This window comes from Rhyacophila brunnea, unplaced genomic scaffold (genome assembly GCF_057557595.1).
Source record: "Rhyacophila brunnea isolate RB1 unplaced genomic scaffold, BYU_Rbru_1.0 scaffold_5, whole genome shotgun sequence".
Classification (NCBI taxonomy): domain Eukaryota; kingdom Metazoa; phylum Arthropoda; class Insecta; order Trichoptera; family Rhyacophilidae; genus Rhyacophila; species Rhyacophila brunnea.
Window position 1 is genome coordinate 30,499,912 of NW_028233170.1, and position 18,980 is coordinate 30,518,891.

The 18,980-nt window shown below is 30.0% G+C and overlaps 1 protein-coding gene across 1 annotated transcript in view; it reads left to right on the plus strand.

The window, feature by feature from the left end:
- LOC147066270 (dual specificity calcium/calmodulin-dependent 3',5'-cyclic nucleotide phosphodiesterase 1-like) overlaps window positions 1–18,980 on the plus strand; it is a 92,331-nt gene that overhangs the window by 40,579 nt on the left and 32,772 nt on the right. The window contains exons 6-8 of the mRNA XM_085955744.1: window positions 13,507–13,756; window positions 16,028–16,144; window positions 17,566–17,706. Of these exons, the coding sequence (XP_085811870.1) occupies window positions 13,507–13,756; window positions 16,028–16,144; window positions 17,566–17,706 (508 nt within the window). The remainder of the gene's footprint in view (window positions 1–13,506; window positions 13,757–16,027; window positions 16,145–17,565; window positions 17,707–18,980) is intronic.

Genomic DNA, 18,980 nt, shown 5'->3' on the forward strand with positions numbered 1-18,980 from the left:
TCTTCTGGCCTGTCAAATAATTGTGTTATAATGCCGTATCCACACTCCAAGACGTTATTTGGTACTACATATTTTGAATACTAAGGCGGCCGTATCTATGCTTACTACTATCTGGCAAGAATATCTAGGCAATAACCGGAAGTTGCTAATGCCGTTAAAAGTAGGAGGAGCATGTTAGTTTACAGTTTTAACACGTAGACAACTCGTCGCTAACCGGAGAGCACTTCAATCGAAGTGTGGTTAAAAATGGGAAGAACTTGTTAATTCACAGTTTTAACACGTAGCCAAGAAGATCTTGTTGGACAGTATACTCTCGCACTCTCTCGGGTGGTCTTGGCGAGAGACAGGAGTGTCGATACGGTATATTATTGGACTATTAATTTGATGATTGTCATTTCTTTTGCTTATTGCATTTTAGTACATTTAAAAATATGATTTACTTTTTATCCACAATAAAATTATGTGAAACTTTTAGACCTATGGAAAGTCTAGGCCTCCATAGAGTAAAGATTATAATATAACCACTTTTTCCGAAAGATCCTTCTTGTACATCAAATACGAATTGAAAATATCGAATGTGATTTTTGTCAGACTTGGTATTCAAACCAACATCAACCGGCTTCGATGACAGATACTCCACCGCGGGGGTAAGATATTAATAGATTTTTTTATTCATAAACTTATAAGAAAAGTCACCATGTAGCTCAAATGCGAAATATTTTTGTAGTCAATTATCAAAGTGACGCTGTCTAGTTTAATTAGAAAATGGCGTGATGCACCCACACATACACACATCTGACACCACCATCATCATAAAATACCATCACACACCACTACACACCAAACACCGCTCGCTTTTCTAATTAGAAAACTTGATAGAACTCATTTATGACCTAACAACTTACGACGTCGGTCGTTATGGACGCCTTTGTTTGCCAATGGATTAACCATAAGCTCTTGTTTAAGCTCTTTGTAAATTATTATATTTTTAACATTAATTATACTCAAAATTTGTGATTATAAATTTCTGAGTCCATCAAATCCATTATTTTAATTTAGTTACAATGCTATTTCAAAAATATTAAGGTTTAAAACTACCCGAGTACATGGGTAACCAAGTTAAATGTGCAATTGTAAATTATAGTGACATCTGTCAACATAAATTATAAATAATGAGACGATAATTAAGTACTCATCACTCGAACATCATATTAGTCAATCGATATCAAACATTCCAATCAAGCACTTCAAAATTAATATCTCAATTAAATAGTCGTTCCACGCATATTATGTTTGTCATTAATAAAACTATTAAATACTAAATTCAAATAGATAACTAAAGTAATATTATCTATATATTATTTTTATTTAATAAAAAATCACAAAAAAACATATTTTTATTTCATACCCACAACGTTGATAATATAGCATCTTGTTTTTTTATCATATTCACTGACATAAAACGGTGCTGAAAACTATTTAAACTGCAAGTTAAGTATAATAAAGGGGATTTAAAACAAATTCAGAGCAGATTTAGTGACATAATAATATAATTTTTTTCCGGTGGATATACATTTTTTAAATTATTTCCTTAGTATCTACTCATTAATATGGCATTGGCCTTGAATCTATACGTACCTAGGTGTCAAGAAAGACCATTATACACAAATTACCAAAAGTAATATACTCATGACACAAATCTTACGTTTATAAAATGTTTATTTTTGGAATATATGAGAAAATCTAAAACCTTTCATATAGAATAACATTGATACCACTTCGTCGTTTATATTGATTTCATCTACAATACGTATAACCTTTCAAAGGATTAAAGAAAATGTACTCTTTTACAAATTTAATATAGATGATAGGTATTTCTGTGCACGCGATTGTGCCGTCAAATTATTATTACACTACCCTTGTACACACAATAAAAAAGCTACTTCTTGTTCGCCCCAGGAGAGTAAACAACGTATTATTATCAAGTATAGAATGCGGTAACACTCACATACTGGATAAAGAAAACTTTACTTATTTATAAACCTCTGAATGTTTTCATAACTTTGGCATCATCATTATCACTCGACGCTTCCAGGAAATGTCTTCTTTTACCTTTTTTCTAACATAAACTCTATCCAATGATAGTGCATCTTTTTCTAAATCGTTATACTATTTAAGTTTACAACGCTTCTTTATCATTTGCGATAAATTCATAGAAAACTATTAGGTTAAGTAGTTACTCAATTGGATACCGAAATAAAATAATAATTAACAAGATATTTCAGTAACTACTATTAGTTACCTCAATACATAAATATGATAAACTACCTTAGATAACCGCCGATAGCCACCGATAGCAGCCTTGTGTATAGAAAAGATACGCTGAATAATGCAAAAAACATATATAAAAAATATGCTGATATTAAAATATATCAGGTAATTGTCGACGTGGATGATTTTCCGTAAACCATAAAATACCATGATTATTAGCGTCAATTTATCTTGGAAAATGAATAAATTCCATTTAAGGAAATACTATAGTAATATCAAATATCTACCTTTTTATAAGATTCTTGTGTCCATAAGACGTTTATTAATTTCAAAAATCAATCCACAGATACTTCTTAAATCATGTACATAAACAGATCAAATTCATTCATAGTTTTTATTAGTGCAGTATTGATCAATTTACGTTGCTAACCTCTCTTGGAGATACGAGGGTGGGTCAATAAGTCCTTAGAAAAGCCGACAGGTGGCGCGACTAGTACTGTAAGCGGTTTGTTTTCATGCAGCGGCACTACCGATTGAGTATACTGCGAAGTTTCAATCAGATTGGTCGGGTTGTTGTGTGTTTCTCGTACATTTAAAAAAAAAATTTGCTTGTGGAAAATGGAAAAATGGAAAATGGAGAAAATTGAGTTTAGAGCTGTTATTAAACATTTTAATATAAAAGGGTTAACAGCAAAGGAAATAAAAAATGAGTTGGATTTAGTTCACGGCATATCTGCTCCTTCACTTGCAACTATTTATAACTGGTTAAATGAATTTAAACGTGGTCGTACATCAACAAAGGATGAACCACGCTCAGGACGTCCTGTAGAGGTGACTACACCAGAAATGATCAATAAAATCCACGATATGGTATTAAGTGACCGAAGATTAAAGTTGAGTGAGATAATTGAGGTTACAGGGATCTCAAAAGGTAGCGTCATTTCTATTTTACATGACAAATTGGGCATGAAAAAAATTTCTGCAAGATGGGTGCCGCGTTTGCTCACAGTCGACAATAAACGCAATAGGGTGGTGGCCTCTAAAGCCCTGTTGTCGCTCATGCAACGCAATCCGGATGAATTTTTTCGTCGCTTTGTGACTGTAGATGAAACATGGATACACCACTATACTCCCGAGACGAAAAAACAGTCAAAGCAGTGGATTGCGAAAGGCGAACCATGTCCAAAGAAGGCGAAAACCGTAAAATCAGCTGGTAAGGTTATGGCTACTGTATTTTGGGATGCACGTGGAATTATTTTCGTTGACTATTTGGAAAAAGGAAAAACAATAACAGGGGATTATTATGCATCTTTATTGGACCAGCTAAAAAACAAAATTGAAGAAAAACGGCCTCATTTAAACAGGAAAAAAATCCTCTTTCATCAGGACAATGCCCGTGTTCACACATGTTTACGATCAATGGCTAAAATTGAAGAATTGAAGTTCGAATTGGTCGACCACCCACCGTATTCGCCAGATTTAGCCCCCAGTGACTTTTTCCTTTTCCCAAACTTAGAAAAATGGCTAAGTGGACAACGTTTTTTTTTCAAATGAAGAAGTCATCGATCGGACAAATGCTTATTTTGAGGACCTTCCGAAAACTTATTTTTCTGACGGTTTAAAAAAAAATGAGAAACGTCTAACCAAGTGTATTGAGCTCCAAGGAGATTATGTTGAGAAATAAAAAAAAAATACAAAAATAAAAACTGTTTTAATGCTTTTTTCTAAGGAATTATTGACCCACCCTCGTAACAGGACGCGCTTTATCTCCAGTTAACACCAGGACAATCTCTACTCACACGCAATTATTCTATTTAAAGATACCACAGGAATCGGTTGAGTTAATATATTAATTGTGTATTTATTTTTTGGTGTTCTGGAAAGAAACTAAATTTTAAACATCATGCTTCTTAAATAAATATTTGTATTAATCGAATTATACCTTTTATATCAAATATAGATATATTTTATCATATTTTAGATATCAAACAATGATTTTTATGACTATTTTTTACAGTGATAATTTGCAATAAATGTACAGATATTAAAAGTACTACGATATGCCTTCAAATGTAAATTTCCATTGTACTTAAAACAAAGTTTTCAACTAGTGTGTACTCTTAGTAGATACATATGCATACGAAACGTGGAGTTTCAGTAAAAGAAAGGTCCGAAAACTGCACGAAAATGTGCACGCCAGGCCTAATGTGTAAGAACAAAAAACGATAATATTATATTCGAATAATGGAATAAACAAAATGTACATAATATGTATCTCTAAAAAGAGTGAAAATGGTACTAGAGAATTCTGGATTGATAAAATAGTTAAACTACGCTGAATTGTGTGGCAATTCAATGCTCAGTACCAGATTTAAGAAGTCCTCATCCAGTAATAGATTGATTCTGATGATAATTATAGAAAATTGTTATATCGTTAACGAAAATTAATTTTATGAATTTCATTCAGGTGCCGTACTGATATTTATTTTAAGTACAAAATTCTTTTATCTAAACATTCGTTTAGTCTCATAAATATTATATAATATAGTTCTCAATAATAAAACGTTCATTTGTGTACTTATCTTTAAAGTTTTCATAGTGGAATTATTAATTCAAAAAATTTGGCATTGCTTTGCATTACAAAGGACTGTGCATTGTACGCATTTGACATTATCGTTCTTTTAGGCGGGTAGGTATTCCTTTTGTCTTATTTGAAAAGCTTTCGAAATATTAAAGCTCTTCTCAGTTATTTAAAGCTATTGTGAGTTATCAAAGTAATCAACTTATCTTACAGGTAATGCGGGCTGGGACGAAAACTAAAAGGACTACATAATCTACACATAATATCTTTCAGGGAACATAAAAATGTTTAGCAAACTTACTTTTGAAAATACATTGAAAATTGATATTTTCGTAACATTTTATTAATTTTAATAAAAGTATTTTTACTCGGCTCTATAGTGGAACAACTTAACCTTGAAATTGCGCAGATTGCGATTTGTTCTACTGCGCAAGAATTACATCCGTACAATTTTATTATTGTTACCATTATTACTTTTGACTGCTCTTACATAATAAATCCTATCATTTTCTCTCGCTCGGCATCGCTCTAACCACGTCATATTTTCCATTAAAACTATCAAACTTCACACCTATGTTGTATGTAGTAGATATTCCGTATGGTTTAATAGTAATGGGACATTGTCAACTGAAAATACTACATATTCAATCAATTTCTAAACCAACATCTCAAACCGATTGCAATTTCATCGGTTTAGCGACATCTATCAGATCACATAGTGTCTGCCTACGTATCCATTATTTTCGTAGTACTTGGTTCATTATGTCCAACATGCATGCACCTTTCCATGCCACGTTGCGATAATATTAACCGATACAAAACTGAGAACTCTTTGGAATATCTTGCATTATTTTACAACGTTTTTATTAGGTCGTATTCTTATTTGTCCGGTGGTTATTTATCCAGTACAAATCTTGCAATCGATTTTTAACTAACTTCCTGACTAGGGAGACATTTGAAACTTTTGGAATATATCAGAATACGATGCCAATGCATTCTTTTAATACCCATCTCTTCATTTTAATGATTTTTTTTCAATCATTTTAGCCATCTTTAAGTAGAATTGAATTCATTTTCAGTTAATTCTGTTTTGTATGAAAAGTTATTTCGGAATAAATCCGTAATCCAATCCACTATTATTGGTTGCTAGGGGTCTAGGGTCTTAGCAACTAAATTTTTAATGTATATGTGCGTTCAATAAAAATCGAAATCAATATGAAATGTCAAAATGACATTTCAGTATTATTTCTATCAAGTACAAATTTTTTGATCGTTTAAGCTGTCAAGTCAAGTTTATGTGATTCAACAGAAAATTTAAAAACGTTGTAGGTATATAAAAAGATCTTTTTATCTTGTAATTATTTTTTCATTAATTACACTAATACTTGATCAACTAATAATTTATATTTATCAAAAAAATGCACGAGTCGAGTGACAAATAATTATATTATAATCCGGAAATTATATAAAGATTTAAATAATTATGTGGTAACAAAATACGTTGAAAAATCTCATCTAGAAGACGTAGCATAAATATATGAAAATTAAGATAGAAAAAACTACTAAAAGTATTTTTTCATTGCAGATTCGTAATTATATAGAAAACTACGCACTAGTATTACCTGTATCTATCAAAAATCGGGAGCGCTTGAACATAGCTTTAGATCCACTGAAATAGTAAATTTCATAAATTATTAAATGTATATAATTTATATTACTTGAATTTGTTTCAAATAGGTGGTATTATTTTATTAATTACTACAAACATTGATCATTTTAACACGAAATATGGTCGATTTGTACAGAAAACAAAATATTCGCATTTTTATGTAAATTTGGGTATTACGGCCTGTGACAATACAGACTTTACCAATAAATATACATAAACAGACTGCCAAACATACCGAACCATTTTGTTATAATAATTCATCTATGTCATATGTACAATAGGACCCACGGTGGTTGGACTATCACGCTGTGGGTCTCAGGTTCGAATCCTGGGTCTGGCAAGTACACATATTGTTTTTCAGTTTGTGTGTGAGTCAGGGTATGGACCTAATAGGTTGAGCAAGTGGCTGACATCCATTTCTCGTAAAAAAACAAAATCTGTTAATACAAACCTCTACTCTGTGGAGGCCCATATGATCCTATTAGGATCGGACATGGTCAAAAAAAAAAATATGTACAATATGAAACTATCAAAATAACTGCCAAATATGGCGGCTCTGCCATGTTTTTATTCGCCAAAATATTTTTATTCTATGGCCACCAATTGCAGAATTGACATCAAATATCTTATACTAAAGTCTTTAGTAGGTATATTTGAGTATTGTACTTTCAAAATGTAATAACTATGCTTTTATAGTTACGAGAAAAGGTGAGAAAACCACAGTAGTTACTATGAAAATCATCATAATGAACAATTTATTATTATAAAAACATGTTTTAAATTATAATTAATATAAAATTTAAAATTATTCAATTTGTTATGAGTTTTTGGATATTAAAACTATATTAATTTATAATAGAGTTCATGTTTTTTAATCCATTAGAACCTACGTTATAACATAATATTATAAACATATACCTAAGTAAAAACTAAGAAGTTAGAATATAATACATAATATAACAGTTGCTACTTTGGAGTCTAATACAAGAGTAAGAGCTTTGGTTAGATTTAAATGTCTGCTTATGATAAGAATTCGCGAGAAAGATCTAAATACTGTTGTTCACTTATTTCTGGCGAGAATCGATAATGTGATATGAACTTCGACTGCTTCCTGACGGCGAGAATCTAAAGTTAACTGATAATGTATTATTCAATAAATTGTAGTAGGTACGTAGTAGTAAGTAGTATCATTTCCCTACATTTTGGTATGTGAAAACAAACTGTCACTTTTATTTTGTTGTCTGGTTTTTCGTCTGGATTCGGGATGTGGAGGTGAACAGATAACACACCGGAATTGTTTTGGAAACGGCAAGGTATATTTACGTTAATATATTCTAAACGGTTACATGTTTATACAAATTCTTTTCGATTTGATTTTGACGTATAGCGAGGTTAACACTGCTTACAGCGTTGCTGTCAAAAAAGCTTCTCCCGCTAAAACCAACGGTCACTTGAGAGCCGTACAAAATGCGGCGTTGCCATTCGTATTTTTTTTAACGCTATTCAGACAATGTTGCCGGCAGATATTTAACATTATTTAATTATTTTCGCAATCAGCCGTTACTATTTGTTGGATTTGATACCGATTCGGGCCTCTCCAGATACACAAAGACATTTCCAAATGGTGACCATACGGGGGTGTCACAGTAGGTACATACTTAACACTAATTTAGTAATTGAAAAATGTTGAAATGTCACATATTATGAATATGCAGAACAGAGGTAACTTAATTCACGTGAAAAATGACACAGTGTCATTATAATTAATTAGAATGAAGCGTTTTAAATTCGGAAGTGGAGATTAACAATGTTTGAAATTAACTATTATTTTTCAAATATTTTTCAAGTCAAACTATTATCTTTATAAGTTATTACTTACTGGAGCTTTAGAAGTTGTATAAACTAATGCTGCTAACTCAATTCTTGCCAAAAGTGGAATTAACAACTTTTCTAGCTACGTATATATACGATTCGTTTAATTTTGGACGAATTCTACTGTGTTACTTTGTTTGTTCTTTTAATATACATAAGATGTTACATATTGATTAAAATTTCCGACACTTAAATTCAAATAACTTTTTAAGACATTTCCAACGCCGTCATAGATGACTATTTCACTTTTTTCCAACACCCAAAGGGGTTTGCGTGATTGTGTTTTTATAGCCAAGACATATTATTTGGAATACATTCATTTGTATTCTTTTTATTGATTCCAAACTAAAGCTACACACGGACTTAATAATTTTCCGTCCTCAGAGATACACTTACCCACACAATTGACATCATTTCAATTTCTTTGTCACTAAAATAATTTGACCGACACGAACATTTAGACATAGAATTCTTTCAGTAGTATCCAAGTAATTCGTGTGAAAACACGTGAATGTTAGTTTGTCTCGATATTCAAGAAACAGGACTTGTTGAATTTTAGCTTGGGCTAGATGTTGTAAATTTTAAGACCAACAAGAGATCCACATAAAAACCACATTGCAAATAAATATGCATAAAAATGTCAATGGCTATAATTCAGTGGCGTTTGACATAATTAATTTTATTATCAGGTAAATAGATCCGACTTATGTAGATATTAATTTTATTTTATAAATCACACTTATTTTTCTTACTCACATACTTTTCACACGTATTCCATAAGTATTCACTTTTAAAACGCAATTTTTTCCATGTTTTTCACTAGTATATTAAAACTATTTGAATTAAATCAATTAAGTAATTAATCATTTCAGTACAATAATTAGAATATATATTTTGTATCGATGTATGTGGCGCCTATCTACCTAAATAAATTTAAAGAAAAAATTTATATCTACTGTACAAGAGAAAGAAGTAGACGAATTGTTAGAAAAGTTAAAAATATATTTAAATTCATCCCAATATGATACGATGTAAAATATGCTACAAAATCCGACAAATAATTTATAATATTGCTTTTTAAAATAATGTATTTATCGAGTTCGTGAATATTTAATTTTATATTTAAAAAAAACTATAACTTTTGTAAATTTTCTCACCAGGTCTGAGTAATACTGATGGTGATAATATTATCCTTATCAAAATATTAGAAGACTAAAATTTTCAACCAATAACAATAAAAAAATATTAATGTTGCTGAGAGTAATAAGGAATTTTACCATTTGTTTGGGACCAATTAATGATCAACAGAAAGGAAATATTCACGAGATCCGTATATGGTATGGAAAATATCTAATAATATATTTATTAATCGTCTTAAATGTTAATAACTCACCGAGAAGATAAATTTTCCACTGTTACAAAGATGTTTTCAATATATTTTCTATAAATATACGATATATATTTATTATCACGTGTCATTTACAATTATATATTTTAATTACGTGTTATATCTTAGATTAAAAATAGTTAGATTAATTTATATAGAACCAAAAGAAGTGACTAGGTATTGATATTATAATATAGTATTAAGTTATTTATTTTTCCTTGTAGACATGTAGATATATATAAAAGGATATAGCATAGAATAATTTAGGGAATGCACTTTTGTGTTGAAAACTTTATTTTATTGTATTTTACACCATCATTATTGAATGGCACAACTGTTGTGGGACAATTTCAACTTTCAAAGGTAAGTGGTGTGTTTTATTGATAATTGTCCTATAATAATTTTAAGAGCACCAAAATATTTTCAAATACTACTGCAAAAAATATTCACACACAAATTTTATTACAATTATTTAATTTTACACAAAATAATATCAATCTTAATATACCACTCTCATTCGCAAATACATTAACCAATTTTTAAAAATGCCAAACTTTCAATTAGATTAAATATTATGCTGGTTTTTTTTCATCTGTGAAAACTATTTCTGACTCATCCCGATATTGACAAGTTTTAATTTAATTTTTATATTCGTCTCACGAAAATTTTTATTTTCAGTACCTTATATAAATCTAGTAACAAATTGTATTTTAAATGAAAATCTTTTTTTATATTTCATTGATTAATAATCGGTATTTTTAATATCTCAAATAACATAAGATTTTTCTATTATGCCTATTTCAGGCGTTGTTTGCAATGTTGTTAAATAATTCAACGGACGTCATCTAAATGAGTTGATGAAAACATAGACAAATTTTAATTAATATATAATTTTTATATTATCTATTGTATAAGTGCTTTAATTTTAAAGAAAATATAGTATAAATACATAATGCCAAAGTATCCGATTTCAACATTATAATAAAACAATACAACTCTTTGTATATACGGATTTTAAGCCAGGGTTTAGTAAGCCATTTAGGTGTCATTCTGATATCTTAACCATTTTATGAAAATATCTTTTGATGGACTTGAGGTTTAAAACTTAATTTACTTTCTTTCATAAATTTCACCAAAGATTAATGAATTAGATCGCATGATTAATGAGCCAAAAAATACTCATATTACGACGTCAAGTAAGATTAAAAAATGATTTTGATTTTGAATCATTTTAGGGAACGTTCCATTTTGTATCGCAATAAATTAATAGTTGTACAAAAATCATAGCTAAGTCATGACTTTTTATTGATAATAAAATCAATGTAAAATTATTGTTTTAAATTCATCAATAATTCTGGGTCATCTGCCGAAATTCTTTATTTCATTAATTTAAGTTGTTATAAAATAATATATGTTTAGTACATTTATAAATTAGACATCTCAATTTATGGCTAGTAATATAACTGTCTATTAGCTTGATAATAATAATTATATAGACGAATTTTAATATACATGATCCGGTGTATATCTTTGTCGCCTAACGAAGAGGAACAAATCTTGATAATAAATGGATAGGTATTTGCCATTTGCTAAATCTATTACGTATTTGTCATTCGTAGTGCTATAAGATTATATTATATTACATATAATATCTTACAAGCAATAGGTGCATATTATTAACTTATTTTTATGACATTGATAAATTTACATTATATGCTTATACTTTAAAAACTTGTTTCAATGAAAACTTTAACAATACTTAACATTGTTAGGCATCGCAGACGTGCAAAATATTTAAGGAAAACTTTATTTTTATCGTGTCATTAAAAACAAAAATGTAATAAAAGATCATGTAAAGTAAATGAAAATTTACGGCCTTTTTTGAAAACTTTATATTTCTTATAAGCTCAAAAGTTTAGATGTTATGTTACACAAAATACACGTCAATTTTCCTTCGAAGTTTCCTCAAAGTTGAATGTCGTAGGTTAAACGTACTGAGAGAGGACTTATACTCTGAAAGCGCCTACATACTTAGCTTTCATATTGTATGCAAAAAAAAATGAAGTAGCTAGATTGTAAAAATAACAACTTACATATTTCAGGCATTTAGCTCGCTCACACCAAATTAGAATATTAAAGGCATGCTTTATCTTTCATCACGTAATATTATGTATAATACAAAAATACTTTCACAACGTACACCTAATACTTAATTGCCACGCATTTTTATCACATTTTTATTATGCCCATTTTTTTATTGTTTAAACATTTTTTTCCATAATTCGAAATGTTATGATATATTTTTATTCAAAAAATATATTGTATACAAATTATTTTCAGAGCGTTGAATGAGCTAATTGTCTCATCTTTAGGTTATCATTAATAGTATAATATTTTTTTATTAAGATAATCACTGTGTGGCTATAGGAAAATTTCATAGACAATAATTATTAAACCACCATTATACAAAAAGTATCCATATCATCATTTATTAAAATAATTTTAAATATCGAACAAACATCATTTATATTTAAAAAGTAAATCATCTTCTCCATATCATTATTATAATAAAACAAATTTATAATCACACAAATAATAGTTTCCTATATTATGAACGAAAAAATATTTTTTTTTAACTTATAACTTATAACTACATTTATATGTTATGTTATTTAGTCTTTATTACTATATTAATAATATATTTGTAAGTAGTTAACAACGATTACCTACTTAAATTGTTTTGTTCCTTCAAAAATAAATTCGGTATTTAAAAATATTAAAATACATTAATGTGAGAAAAATTATAATTCATTTTAGTTACTAACAGCTAACGATATACAATAAGGTTTTAACTACGATTGTTAATGGTGTAGATCAACTAACAGTTTATACTAATGAATACCAAAAGAACTATAAATGTTGTGCTAAATATCAATATTGAATTACTTATTATCAGTGCTTTATTAAAATGTGTTTTGTCGATGGTAAACCCCTCTACGGCCTACGCCGAACCGTAGAGGGTGATCTGTACGATGTAGGGTATTTACATACTCGTCTACTATTACCAGTCAACGTGTAATGGTAATATACAACTAAAATCGGTAATTAGCATATTCGTGTTATCTTTTTTCTTCATTTTTACACATAAAGTAATAACAAGGTTTTATTATACGTCATGCATGAGAAAAAGATGATAGAATATTATACAAATGTGTTTTATTTAACGAAATTAATTTTCAGTCAGGTAATAATATTATCTCTATTCTCTATTTTATAATAATATGTACGTTGTATCCTAGATGTATACGACTTAATCAGATAAACATGTATCTAATACGATGACATACTTTCTACCAAACTTTACATATTACCACAATTACAGTTCTGGACATGTCAGTTATAAAGATACAAACTGACATCTCTTCACAATTACTTTTATCACTTTATTGTAAAACAAAAAATAGCTGATTTATTTTTTGTTTTACTTTACATTGAAGTGATTAAACTATTGAATTATTACATGTTGCCATAAAGACACGTTAGTTTAATTTTAATTTCCAGACCATTTTAACGTCAACAATATTACATATAGAGGTACTCACAAAAGATTTCCCTTTACTAACATATCCGGCAAACCGAGGAATTAAAATTATTGTAATAAAAGACTGCATCATTTTCCTAATCGTTTTTTTCTATTTTTCCCACCCTCGTAATGGCGCAAATCAGGCGTCTAGCTGACGAAGACGACGAACTGAGTGAGGTCCAGCCAGATGCCGTCCCTCCTGAGGTTCGGGAGTGGCTGGCGTCCACCTTCACTAGGCAGCTGGCCACGGCCCGGCGCAAGGCAGATGAGAAGCCCAAGTTCAGGTCGGTGGCGCATGCCATCAGGGCGGGGATCTTCGTCGATCGCATCTACAGGCGGGTTTCCAACTCCGCCATGATGCAGTTTCCACCAGACGTCGTCAAAGTTTTAAAGGTAGCTATATGAAGCACGGGTTTATCAACATATTCGCCTATTAAATTAAAACTACGTTCGCTTCTCTCTCCAATTAAAATTTATAATGTTTAATCTCAAGTACAAACAAAACTATTAAGTATAGAGAATCGTTTTATAATAAATGTTTTAATAATAATTGTAATAAGCAGCCATATTTATAAACATCTTATAGGCATAGATTTTTCTTTTAATACGCATGTTAAAATCGTTGCTTCTCAAGTAAATGATTGTACTACGTTTAATTCCTTTAATTATATATTTTTTCCTATATTTTATAAACTGAAAAAGCTTTATATTATTTAATTCATTTTGAATCCTATGGCCATTTAGTCATTTATTCATGTAACTGATATTGTAATTTGAAGGAAATATCAATAAATGTTAAATCTCTCCCTCGATTTCAATCAAATCTGACACACGAAGCATGAATAATTTTCAATTAAGTCTAACAGAATTATTACTTGTGGATGAACTCAACGACATTTTTGGCATCAATCATGTTTTATTTAAACGTTCTTAAGTACATAGTTAATAATAATATTATTGTAGCATCTGTGATAAGTATAAAACGACAGTACATTATGTATTGTTTCGATTGATTTATTTTCTTAATTCGATTTAAATTAAAAAATAAGGTAGCTATTTATTGATTATTTTAACACATCTCTTACAGTGTATTAATTAGGAATTATTCATATGAATATTATTTGAATCGGTACCTTAATTAGCTAAAATGTTTTTAAATTTTATGTGTATTCAATCATGAATAAAAATATATTTTATTGATTAACTTTACTTTTGAAATGTTATTGAATAACATTCTAATTTTATAATACTAATTAGGTAAGTATGTTTAATATAAATTCAATAATTCAAACGAAGCTAAAAGTATAGTACCTACTTACTGATAATTTACCAGGTAAACTGTTTTAAATAAATTCACGTTTATGTGTATATGACATGAACAGCTTTAAAATTATTAAACTACATCAAGCCTGAAAAAAATGGCCTGAAGATGCCGAAAGGCGAAACCCAGGACGCAAAAAAATAGTACGAAACTCAAATCAATCATAACTTAAATTCAAATTCAATCAAGTACCGTCGGTCGGTAGTATAAATTTTTGTAAGATAAAAATGTTGACAAAAACGTGACTCCTCCGCGTTACAATTGTTCAAAGTGTAGGTTATGCCAGTAAACGTGTGCAACGTTAAATATATGACTACCTCTTATAATCGATTGAAGTTCTGACCGTGTCTGATCCTGGTAAGATTATATGGGCCTCCACAAAGTAGAATTTTGTATTAACAGATTTTGTTTTTACGAGAAATGGATGTCAACCACTTACTCAACCTAGTAGGTCCATTTTCTGACTCATACACAAATAAATGAATTGTGTATTTGCTAGACCCAGGATTCGAACCTGGGACCCACGACGTTATAGGGCTATAGGCCGACGCCTAAGCCGCGCGGCCATCGTGGGGTCGATGGAGTACTTACTGTATATAATGTATTAGATGTCTTGAATGATAAATAATTACAAGATAAAAAGAACTTTTTATATACAACGTTTTTAAATTTTCTGTTGAATTATTATGCTGAATATGCTCAAACTTGTAAACAAACAAATATAGAATACTAAAATGTCATTTTTATTTCCATAATAACGCACGTATATATTAATAATTTAGTTGCTAGGACCACCCACTTAGCAACCAATAATAGTGGATTGGATTACGGATTTCTTCCGAAATAACTTTTCATACAAAACAGAATTAACTGAAAATGAATTCAATTCTACTTAAAGATGGCTAAAAGTATTAAAAGAATGCATTGGCATCGTGTTCTGATATATCCTAAAAGTTTCAAACGTCTGGTTAGTCGAGAAGTTAGTTAAAAATCGATTGCAAGATTTGTACCGGACAAATAAGAATACGAGCTAATAAAAACGTTGTAAAAACTAGTTCGTTTAGTAAATTTCTAATTATATATTAATCAATATACTCGAATTTCACATGATAGCATTACCTGCGGAATAAATGTCTAAGAGACTGTAATGTCCCTTTGGGCTCTAATACATCATTCGCATGCCGCCCACTACAATATTTTGTTTTCTTCAATTGGATTTTAATGACATATTCGTTTCGGTGTTCGTGCGACTCTACGTAATTTTATTACTCCTAATTATTTTTGTGTGTGTGTTTTTTTTTGACAAAACAATGGTGTTATGTAATGTGTGTTGTTTGTTTCAGACACTCGATGACTGGTCCTTTGATGTGTTTGCTCTGAGCGAGGCGGCTAATAGTCAACCTGTCAAGTTCCTAGGCTACGATTTACTCAATCGATACGGAATGATACATAAATTTAAGGCAAGTTTAAATCAAAACTATGGCAATACTATAAAATAATCAACCTTAAATCACAACCCCAATTGTAACTTATTATATGAAGGCGAAAAAAATCTCAAACTCCCTGTTTTTAATTGTCTTCCCTAATTCCCTGTCAAAATTTAGCAAACCGCTATTTCGACCATATTTTCTTAAACAGATGACTGTACAACTATTTTCGTTAACAATAATAATTTATTACAAATCAAAAGTAAAACATAGCCTATTTAATGGTTTAACTGAAACGTGATATTTGCTTTTGTGATGAAACATAATAATTATTAATGTTTTCAATTATTATAAACCGCTAATAAATAAATTGACATGGGATATACGACAAATATTATCCTAAACTGTAAAAATAAGTATTTTTGTGTAAATGAAGTGTCTAAATATTGTAAATTTGCAACATACCATTGTTTGAATTATTAACCAACTCAACATTTACAAAATTTATTTATTTATTGATATATAATTTTACTCATAAATACAAGTTGCAATATTCAGTATTTACCCAACCGGCCCAAGCCACACCCCTCAATACCACAGCTGAAAATTACAAACCTCCAGCATTTAGAACAGCCGAACAACGCCGCGCAAAATAAATTATGTTGCATCGGCGGGCAAACTTCCGTCCCATGCCAAATTAATGCGTTACATTTGCGCGTTCAACTTCGTCCCACGCCAAAATACACTCTGATCTGTTTTGCCAAACGCGCCTAAAGAAGTATAACTTCAAAAAGGATATATATATAAATAATACTTGTGTGTCAAAATTAATGTTATTGTATTTAAAGGGCCTATATAACGGTATATATGGGGAATTTAAATGTATTTATTTGGACTAAAATTTATACAATCATCAAATAATTATTTGATCAATTTCTATAAAAGCATTGGAATATTTTTATCAAGTAGATTTACGTAGGTATATAATATTACGGATTATTTTCAAATGATACTACAATAATATAACAGATTTCATATAAATTTAAACATCACGAAACTCAATTCAAATTGTTTAAATAATCTTTTAGTCACATGATTATCTTCGAAAATTATTTTTGTAAAATACTAATAACTATAGTAAAGTCAATAAAAAATATTACACCAAAATATTTTTTATTGACTTTACTATAGTTAATGCAAATTTAGTTACTTTTATGTCACTCACGGTTTATGATATACAAAACACGTACTGTATTACGTCCCAAATACTCACATAAGTCAGAGAACAAAATGACGTTTCATTTGATATTGTAATGACATTGTAAACCAATGCTTAATTATAATGCCAAATTAAAAGATCGGTCATGCGTTTGATTACAACTGGATAATTCTCGATTAAGTGAAACATGGATTTAAAATTAAAACATTAATTTTATTGTTTATATTGTGTTCAGGTTCCACCATCAATTCTGGAGACTTTCCTGACGAGGATAGAAGAAGGCTACTGCCGGCATCGTAACCCTTACCACAATAACTTGCATGCTGCTGATGTTGCGCAAACAGTGCACTACATGCTCTGTCAAACTGGATTGATGGTAAGCTTCAAATAAATCTTTAATACAATATTACCAATAGGCAATTTAATAATAAAAAAAACCATAAAAGTAAGTCTATGTAAATATCTGTCATAAAAAGATCACTCGTGATTAAACATCAATAACATAATAACTTAAACTAAAATCATTCTACAGTGATACCATGGGTACGGCAAAAGTAATTCGCAGTTATATTCGTGGTATTTCAATGCCAGAAAAAAATAGATGATTGTAGAATCAGTGGCGCACCCAGAGGGGGGGCAAGGGGCCCTGGCACCCCCCAAACATAAAAATTATCAGAATGATTTTAAACATTGAAATTAAAAGTCAATAAACTATATCTTAGGCTTAGACAAATAAAATCACGACAAAAAAATGATTTGTAATTCTCCATCACTCATTTTAGAAAAATTTCTTCGATTTTAATTTCTAACACAAAAATTTAGAAACAATAATGTCGGGTTTTTTTAGAAACCCAATCCCTAATGGAACTATTGAGTAGGTTTGTGTATTAGTTAAATGCAATAACACTTTTTTGTCCATTTTCAATTAATATTTTGGAACCTCAATATTAAAAAACCAAAAATTGATAAACATTCTGCGTAAAGAACGACTTCACCCACTACAGTCGGTGGTGGTGGTGTAAATCAAAAGAACATTTTTTTAGTGGAATTCGGCATAAATATTGTAGCTCTCTAGACCAAGCGGGTAGCACAGCCGATATTATTTGAGTAATGTTTTAGCATACTAGGCGCACATGTCCAGCATGGTCGCTGTTAGTCACTTCCAATCCGCCAGTCGCTGATGATACACCACTATGCCTCCAATTTAGTAAAAACTAGGAGAAACTGTACAAATATGCAGCCGTGTATTGTGAAAATATGTAAAAATAATTATATGAAGAAGAAAAAGACCTTATGGGACTAAGTTTTACTTTCTCCTCCTTGCCCCCCCCCCCCCCCCATATTAAATCCTGAGTGCCCAGTGCGAGCACTCAGAGTGCCATACCCAATATACTATTTTCAATTTACACGAATTGAACGTTTTATCGTAATGAGGTGATTTAAAAATTAAAACATGGTTATTATAACATATATTATTATTTGTACCAGTTAATATTTCCGAGTTGAACACGTATTATAGTCAATTCGTAGTTTTCCTTTATCCGACGATTTTATAGGTCGATTACGATGTTATTTATGTTACAATTTAAGAATCGTAAAACGATGTAATATGTAGTAACATATTGGTTCAATTTGTATACCCACTACCTA